At 42.8% G+C, this 9,933-nt stretch overlaps 1 protein-coding gene across 1 annotated transcript in view; it reads right to left on the minus strand.

The window, feature by feature from the left end:
* Positions 1-5,650: 5,650 nt before the first annotated feature.
* T265_07045 (hypothetical protein) overlaps positions 5,651-9,933 on the minus strand; it is a gene marked incomplete at both ends in the record, with an annotated part of 26,265 nt that continues 21,982 nt past the window's right edge. The window contains one exon of the mRNA XM_009172469.1: positions 5,651-6,659. Within this exon, the coding sequence (XP_009170733.1) occupies positions 6,360-6,659 (300 nt within the window). The remainder of the gene's footprint in view (positions 6,660-9,933) is intronic.

The raw sequence follows: 9,933 nt of genomic DNA on the forward strand, positions 1-9,933 counted from the left end.
AGCGGCCTTGACCCTTACACCTTATTGGTTCAGTTCGAACACAACTTAGCAATTTTAGGTGCCTGTGTGGTAATATCTACCAAACGCTTTGTGGACAAGAAATTAGTCTAGACTAAAACCGGTTGTTAGTAACTTGGTTGCTCGATCGGCACCAAACGGAGGTTGGAAACATCAGTTTATCTTAGCATGCTAAGTTCATTCGAAAATTCGAAGACCACAACATTCCATGTTTTCCAGTTCGTACTTACAAGTCTGGCAAAAGTTCGAAGTGAGTAAGAACAAATGTGCCTCTGTGTAATTTCCAAAAGTTGTAGCAGTTTGGTAGTGGAAGCAAAGCTCTTGCCTTTATAGTTCTTTACTGACCTCGCAAGGACTGCGAGAGCTGAAACAGTACCGGCGTATGTTCATTCGTTCGCGCTCCGTGCAAGACCTTCGAACGACTGCTATAGTAGGAGTTTATCAACGTCCTCCTCGTCCGGCGGAGCAAAGAAACTGATAGACAGACACGTTTATCTTAGCATGCTAAGTTCATTCGAAAATTCGAAGACCACAACATTCCATGTTTTCCAGTTCGTACTTACAAGTCTGGCAAAAGTTCGAAGTGAGTAAGAACAAATGTGCCTCTGTGTAATTTCCAAAAGTTGTAGCAGTTTGGTAAACGCAGAGAGACAAACTCAAGTGGTATTTGGTTACGGTCCTTGTTGTAGTTGGCTGCGCTCGGTTTCATTTTTCTTTCGAAGGGCCTAATGAGATAGCCTTTGTTACGGTATTTGTTTAACAGTAGTTCATTTTTCACACGCTGTGCGAATTCTGTGCACAGTTTTGCTGTTCTTTTAAAAAGACAGCCCGCTTACTCTTAACCCCAGTGAAAACAAAGCTTCAGGAGTGTATGGATAACTTAGCCACCTGCGTGACTGTTCATTAGCACACATTAATAGTCCAATGTATCATTGCGCTCAACTTCGTATGTAAATACCATGGAGAATCGGTCCTTGTTAAGTGTTTCATAAATAGATCAATATAGCATCACCTACATATTGTACGTAAATTTTCAAAGATGCCACGGCCTGAAGATACGTATGCAGGCTAAAATCGAGTCCATTGGTGGCCCATGATGATCATATCCACCTGAGGACTAAATATATCATTACATAGGAAATAAGCATTCAGGACGCACCACAAAACGTTATGTTCCTTGTTTCTCGTAGTCAAAGCACCTGTATATCTTGTCCTCTGGGGCTTACCCTTGCCCAGCCAACAGGTAACAGCAGCGAATGTTGTTCTGCCGTAAACTAATTGGAACACTTGTTCAGGGTGCACGTAACCCGAGCCGGAACTGTTGGGCCAATCTCACTGACACACATGCTAGTAGAAAGGTAGTACTGATTATAAGATGGAAAATATTGAATTTCGAAATTGTTGTAACCAGAAACAAGGTAACAGAATCCATGAACCCTGCCAATTTTTAGGTCCTATTCAATGTAGAATATACGGCCAATACTTTGTCCACTTTTGGAGTTATAAGCATGTGTGCATCAGAAAAGTAACCATGTAACGAATTGGTTCAAAGCCTTTGGACTGAAAAATAACATTCAGCTTTGATAAGGAACGGGTGATAACTCCTTTTCTAAAACCTCCATTCTTGTGTTGTGCTTTTGGCATGTTTCCAAGTAATAAATCTTGACGGAAAGTGACCTCATTTGCAACAAACTGGCATGTGCAAACCTCTCTCGATCTCGCCTGTTAAACAGCCTGCCCTACACACAGTTGTGCAGCAAACTATTCGGGTAGACCACACAAGTATATGAAAGCGCGAATGACGACAGAGACTGATGATAATTAGGAGTACAGATGCTACAAGGGTTGTCGAACTTGGGGAACAACCTAGCATCAAAATCTGATGTAATGCAGTACTAGTCCATTTTGTCTATCAAACCATATTCCGATCAGATGTGAACTGAGAAACAATACTGTTCGGTCAGATGATAAATGAACCGATGAGCATGGTGAGGAAATTTTGGATTGTGTTCATCGGATTCCTTCTTGAAGAGTGAGCAAAATAGCCAACTGACCGCTCGTGTGTATGCAGTAGATAAGATTACTACTTTTGAATATAGGGGGCGGGGTCACAAATGCGTGCAGGATGACCATAAAGCCACCGTAGTTTATCGGCTAACATACCTACTGAATAAGCCATGATAAATTTGTCCTCGGACGTTTTGTGGTTGAAGGACATCCGGCGGGGAGCAGCCTTACTTTAGCTTAGGTGAAGTCTGACTAGAATGAAAAGTATTCGGTCCGATAGGCAAGACTTCTTACACAAGGTTGCCTCGTTCAAAGTGTGAGTTCACCAAAGCTAGACGAACATTCACTGTTGGGTTTCGCTTAAGAAAAGGTACTACCCATCGATGAAGCAGGATCTGTTGACTCTATGACTGCTTAGTGGGCCATCAAGTCGAAAACTGTCACGAGCAGTTAACGGATGGATCAGCTGGACGGAAGAGTTCTCTGTGGTCGAAATGGATTCTGAGTGTTTCCGGGTGTGGGTGATGACAAAGACAAACGTGTTGTGAGGAACGACCAGAACATCTCTAAATATACACAAATTGTATTCAGGCTAACAGGAGCTTAACCAGGGCACCAAATGGAAGGGCAAAAGCTCATGTTACTGAACACAGTGGATGGAAAAATAAGTTGGACAGAGGTTTATTCCTGATATTGAAACACAGCAGTCGGTCGTTATTTATATATGGATGGACTCATAAGATCATAAAATGGATGGACGTTTACATATGGAGGGTAGACGCTCGCATAAAATTATCGACTTGGAGAATCAGATGAGAACGGACTAAACAGTAGGATTTCTGGGAAAACAATGCTGAAAGCTGAATGCCAAGGTTAGGGTAAGTTTGGAATTGCAATTTCGATCGAATGAACTAAATGTGAAGTGATGATAGGCTAGGTGCAATTAGAACTGTTATTTATTAAACCAAGTAACCACCTTCCCTTATTTATGTGTTTATGGGGGAGCAGGTAAGATGGTGCTGAGTAAGATAAATAAAGGCGGTATTCAGGTCGCTTGAACTGGCTCAGTTTAGAACCGTGTTCGCTCGGTCATAACGCGGCCAACTCCTCCATGAATTTCGTAATAACGACGTTGTTTGAACTAGTCAATTGGCGATCGCCTCACCTGTCACACGTGCATTCTTTCAAGATCTTGTAAGGATTTGGTGACATTCGATTCAACTCGCCGAGAGACTCATCGAGGTTTATTCGATGATTTGTATCAAGCGGATGTGCGAAAATAGCGTCCGTCATGTGTTCCTCTTGTTCGGTTCCACTAGTTGATGACAGATCCAACACTTCTTTCACGAGGATGTCCAGTCATCCAATTGATAAAGCAAGCAAATGGTTGCATTACTGTGGAAAAATCATTAGTCGACACCTTATCTATAGTGCTTTTTGGGCAACCAATCACTGCTGAATTAGATCCATACCTAGGCACTTTTGAACGTTTGTGTGATTGAACGTTAGTCGCTGCCCGATTCCTTCTGAGTAGCAGCACAATGTAGATAGCCATCTCAGGAACTAGCGTGCTTCTGTTTTCCGTCGTGGAGGATTTTCCCAAACAACATTCTCCGGGTATCTGTTTTCCATCAAGGACTTCAATCTGCAGGTCATTTCTGCGTCTAGTGTTTCGTCTGCGCGGACAATAAACAAACTATAGGGAAACACGGGTGAATACGTCCACAGTTAAAGACTGGGACATGGATTAGTGGACACGATAGATTTTGAAAACGCGAGCTTTTTGAGGCGAGGACTGAGACTCACGCCATAGGAACTGATTGTCCGTTAAAGTTGAAGTAAGCAAGCATCCCACAGTGAATAGGACGGAGAGCTTAGCATGGTAATAGTGAGGGCAGTTTCCGAATCAAACGTGCTGACAAGTGACGGTGTTCACCTGTGAAGAGGAGTCTTCGAAGGTATCTCAAATAGAAAGCCTGAACTGACCAAAATCTTCATCCCCAAACTAATTTCCCTAGAACTAACTCACCTGGACCAGCAAAATTTGTAAGCGACACCCTGAAGGAACTATCGAATGAGTTACTCCCGACTGCAAGAACCACGTCATGCAATCCAACTGACATGCCCGGCAAGCAGACTAACCAGCAAGAAGCGCACACGAGCTACCTATATTCCGCAACATCACCGAATATGCAACAAACGAGATCCAAAGTCATGTTATATATCCCTTTATGACATCGACCGCAGCAGTTAATCACTTACACCAAGCAACAAGAAATCTTAGCTAACATACAAGATTGACAGTCTACCAGTTTATAGATATCGCGCCTTGAAGCTTCGTCAATCTGGTCACTCATCTAATTAGCTTGATAAAGCAAAACGCTGCCCAGTGGTAAATCTAGCGGTTAGCTGTAAAGCTTTTCTGAGACAATTTCTTCTCTGTTTAAAAATCCGTTCTGAAAAGAGGTCTTACTGATCAGTTCCAAAGGTTCGAACCACCTGAAGTAAAACAACTTGTTAAAGTATCCGAAGCTATCTATACTAGGAGAATGGATAAATGTGGTGGACATTTTGAAACCCCCCATATAACGTGTCGAATCGTGCATGTGACAGAAGTGGACGGCTCTTAGCATATCGAGCTGTGCACAACGGTGCGAATGCAAGTGAAATCTGACGTAACCGTGCATTCATTTCGCACTGTCTGGATTATTTGATGATACATCTGTTCACCAGTATCCTCGACAAGATGACTCAAACCTGTGACCAACTTATTTAAAAGTTTATGAAGGTCACATAAAAAACGGATTATTTTGCGAGTAATTCAAATAGTGTGATTTGGGCCTAATCCCGGTATCCGAGAGCCTCCCGTACGAACAGACTCATCTTAGAGTCTGACAGTCCAGCTGACATTTCGTGACTAACGCTGTCCTTGAATGTTCATACTTTTCTCATTAGAAAATTGACTTAAACACCCTAGAAAGGTCAAGAATATGACTACCTGTCGAAACATATTCAGCCAGTACGGTTCCGGTTAACAACAAGCCAACCCTTAATTAGTTTCTTAACATCAACTAGTATTAGGAAGGTCACGAGTTCGGGACTTCCTGGAATTTCGTGAGATGCGCACTGTTGATTTCCAGTAGGGATGAAATGTTTGTGCAATGCTTCTCGGTTCTTCAGCATAGTGGCTTCAGTTACAAGACGAAACATCCACTAGAACAGACCGTGCGGACAATATGCAGTATGTTTGGGTTAATGACTACAACATTTTCCTGAGGTAAGCTCAGACCGTTACGACTAAACGCGGTGAATGATAATCGGGTTCAAATGGAAATGGTATAGCGCATGGCTTTAATACTGCACGGCCATCACTGCGTGATCGTGTTGAATGTGGCTTAGTTGGTGATCTTGACCTCACTTTACAAGTAGAATCGAAAGTTCTCTGCCCTTCAAGGAAACAATTCACGAGTTTTAGCACCTTCCCTGCAATAAAATCCAAACCTTCTACACCTAATTCATATTCGGGATTAGATAAATCGCTCTGCCACCGGAAAGAAGCTTAAAGGGTTGCCAAAGCCTAAACAGGAGCAGTCGAAGTGCAGAAGTTGGATTCGAACCACGGGCCATTCGATTGGTGAAATCACGCTATAAACAATGAGCCATTTCGAATAGTGACAGGATGATATATGGTCAAGGTACACGAACTCAAATTTGTTTTGCCCATAGTGAAATGATTTAGGACTGAATCGGAAAAAAAACCCAAACACCACACAAACAAACCCAATATTTCTAACCACCATTCGGACACGATACGTGAGTGAGGGAGCGTACGGACGGGTTGTACAGCCAAATGAGGTTGGATAGGAAAAAAATTAAAAACAAAATTGATGTTGAATGATATCACAAATGCCTTAACATTAATGGAACCATGACGTGCGCATAAGTGTCACAGGGAAAAGGACCGCAGCATCCAGATGGAGGAACTTTCAACCCTACGAACGAAGAGTTATCTTGAAACACAGGGTGAGGGAATGTGGGTAACCGCGGGTGGATGAGTAACGCTGGTAGTCAAAGATAAGCACGTTGACAGTCTATCACCGAAAACAACAAAGCACTCTTATTCGACCTGCATGTATGAAAACCGTGCAAATGCTGGTTTGAAAAGTTGAGTAGCTTTCAGTAAATGTGTGTGATCTGCGCAGGATGCTCAAAAGGAAAAATACATTTAGAGGGAAATGAATCAAGCCAATGGAAAAGTGGTCGTGTATGTTTCATTTACAGAGCGCCAGAAGCACCATCAAAAGAAGTAGACCAGGGCGTAGGATGGGTTGCAATCAGGACTCTTCGACGACGGCACTGTTGGAAGGAGCATCCGTTTTTAGGAATGTTTGTAGTAGGTTTTGTAGTTCATCAATTAGTGGTTCGGCCAGCTTATTGTAGCCATTCTCGGCTGGATGCAGGTAGTCAAACATGTCCCGGTGAGATATTGTGCCGTTTGGCTGAACAAATTGCTCCCAGTCAGGACTTAAGAAGGTTACTTGTGGACGTTGGCTGAGCTCTGCAGCGAGGAGTTTGTTGATCTGTTCGTGTTTGGTCCGTCTCGGATTGGGATCCCGACCACAAGGTAAGAGTCCCTAGAGCGAAAAAACGGGCAAGATTTGAAAGTTATCAACAATGAATGGAACAAGCAACCAAGTTTAGCAGTTTGCAGAGGGAAAGTATAACTAAATGAAAGTTACGCTCAGTTCAGGGTTGTCAAATGATAATCAAGAGATAGTAAGATGACAGTCGTTCGCAAGAATGAATTTCGTGGTGCACATCAGATCAAATGGGAGGAAGACGATAGTACGCAATACCTTCACTCCCTGCACGCAACAACCTGCGATGGGATTCCCTATGGGTCAGACCATTTACCGATTTGACGACTTAGTCCCGCAAACGTGGTGTTTTGGCTGTACAGAATTTAAGTACTGCTAACACTATTGATCGTGTGCACCCTAAACAAACTCGACCTCCCATCGAAAAAGGATACAGTAGTACGGGAAAATCACGCCAAGTGTCTGAGGGCATATCAGGGTAATGTTCGCAATCGACAACTTTTACACATCTGTTGTATTACAGAACAAACGTGAATATACAAAGCCGTGCATCGGGAAATTTCAAGGCAAGCAGCAAATAACAAATGTGCCTTATGCAGACACTGGTAAAAATGCGAATAATTTATAGTAACATCCTAACAAACCACTACAATTCCAGTAACCTATGCGCAGTCACGATTGTTGAAAAATGCTCTCTTGATGGTATGCTGAGCATCGAGACCGTCCGCTTTAAAGGAACAGGTGTCTTTTGGTGTTTGTAGGCAGTTATGATATCACATGACAAGATCCGGTCGGTGAGACTCACAAGAGGAGCCAGTGATTCATCAAGATGCACTTGACTGTTGATCGACTTAAGGACGAACTGCACACAAGCAAGCGGTCGCGTTAAGAATTGAGCACCATGCATGTAATTCATGCACTGCTAGTAGAACCGTTGTCGGAAACCCAAAAAAACGAGGACGATGAACGTCGGTAAGCTGATGACCGAACCCATTACTATAGATAGCACTTATTTAAATTTGAACATGAACTCGACTAAATCATTCTGATCGGAATAATGCGCTCAAGAGATGTGAAAAGCTACTACAACAACCCTGGATGTGTGATCAAGACAAACACCGGTAACTTGGAAAGGTCAATTGGTTATCACCTAGTTGGAAGTTTTTGTAAACAACTTTCTCATAAAAACACTCTGCAATACAGTGGTGATAGTTTGTGTTCCACATGGTGCTGCGTACCCCACACACGAGCGACGAGGAACGGAACACTGAACAATGATTCGTGTAAGGCTTTGTATAGGTTACCTGATTAAATAGCAAGACGATCGCCCCAGTAAACAAACTCAGAAAGTGCTGAGAAATCGTGTGAATCGATGGTTGGAACAGCTCCGTCTAATGTAGTGTTGTGGAATGTGAGTGTACGGAATTACCTGAGAGCTTATGGTGGTCGCTCAGAATGAGGATATTCCACCTGACAACCATAAAAACGTCTGTGATTCGTTCGCTACATTACGTAGCAAAACAACCAGATGCACAATATACTTCAGGGAACTATCTCAGAAAACTATCATAAGGCTGTAACTGATGAAGTGTGACTGTGGGCGATAAAAGGAAATCACCTACTATTTTACAACACCCTGCTCCTTGGTATAGCATGGTACGTGAAGGGCTTGTGTAGCGTGGGGATCCAGTAAAGTGTTAGCTAGAGGTGTAATGTCGTAGGAGGAGAACAAGGGAATGACAAGATCAGAGGAGTAGTATTGAGATATACGAGTTGAAAGAGTAGTGCACTGACGGACCGTAGAAAGCAGGAAGTTGGAAGATGGTGAAAGTATCAACTAATCACTCACAAACGAAGTCGATAGGATTACCAATCCTCCACAATCATTACTTCTGTCATAAATGCGGATTTCAGCTTGCATGAGCAAGTCTTTGACCAGGGTCTTGAGTTTTTCTAAACGCCCTTCAAACTCTTACATACCGACTAATCTGGGCAGAACAATAACCTCTGAACCAGCCATTATATTTCCAGGATGTGTTTGACAACAAACAAGAGTTTCAAGGTAAAATGGAATTCCCTTGCCGAGTTCAACAGAAAAAAAGGAATCTATGCGGTGACGCCGTACATTTGGAAACCCTAAAATCAACTACAAATCATCTAGCAGAAAAGCTAGCAGTTTTCTACGCAGAAAACTCTACCATTGTCTGTGATCTCCCAGTCTCAGGTTTAAGGAGGAACCGATGTTGGACTTATCACCGCATCCAGAACAGGTAGGAAATAACTGTCGACTCGTGTTCTACGCATAAAAGTATCTGATCTTCAGTAATAGAAATAAGGAAATTCTGGGTTTGTTCGAGCTTTGTACTTTTTCGGCTTATTTCTACTCTCATAACAACTGATATGCTCAGTCGTGATCCAAACACCGTTCGAAGTAAGAAAGTTACAAGCTGCTTTGTGACATACATGGTGCACGAATAGCCCAGAGCTTGAAAACTGAAAACGACCTAGTTGACTGGATTCCTGTGAACAGGCAGACTGTTCACCATGAGACCAGCCGGAACCATCAAAGCCCAGCAAACATAGGTAAAAGTACTTAACATGTGTCTCAAATTCGCCCATTCCCCAATAATTTGGAGTACGGATGCCTTCGAATATGAATTCCGTGGCTATCTTTTGGATCGTCCACAAAAAGGTAAAATATACGTTACGATTCTAGCTGGTAAAAATAGAGCCAAAACTGAGCAACTCAATAGCGGGCATTATTTTCGACAAATTTGGCGTTCCCATCCTAAAAACTGACGAGTGATCGATCCATTCAATTTTGCATAGATCACTGTCTGTTGATTGTAGGTACCACTTTCAACACCCAAGATCACAACTTCGGTCCTCCGAACCATGATAGACAGTGTACACAGTCAGACTGCATCGCAGTTGGATAGCGATGGTGATTGTGTTCAACGGCGTCGCTTCTTTCGGAAGACACACAAGGACTGCCAACATTCTTGAACACCAGCTCTATTGACCATTTGTTTTCTGACAGTCAAGCAAGGGCCCGTTTTTTCGCTCGAAAGACTGCCTGCAAAAACCGTCTATAAAAGGACAGTACTGAACGGAATTATCTAAACAGCTGTCAACAGCATCATCATCATCGACAACATGACATCAGTGTTCAACATCGATGCTTCACTGCCGTACAGACATGACTTATTTGAAAGCCTTATTGTAAAGAAAAGAATAAAGGTGGATGGGGGAGGGACTTAGTGCTAGCTTAACACAATCATTCCGAGGTGCCTACACCTCCAGACATTCA

This window comes from Opisthorchis viverrini, assembly GCF_000715545.1.
Source record: "Opisthorchis viverrini unplaced genomic scaffold opera_v5_158, whole genome shotgun sequence".
NCBI lineage: Eukaryota > Metazoa > Platyhelminthes > Trematoda > Opisthorchiida > Opisthorchiidae > Opisthorchis > Opisthorchis viverrini.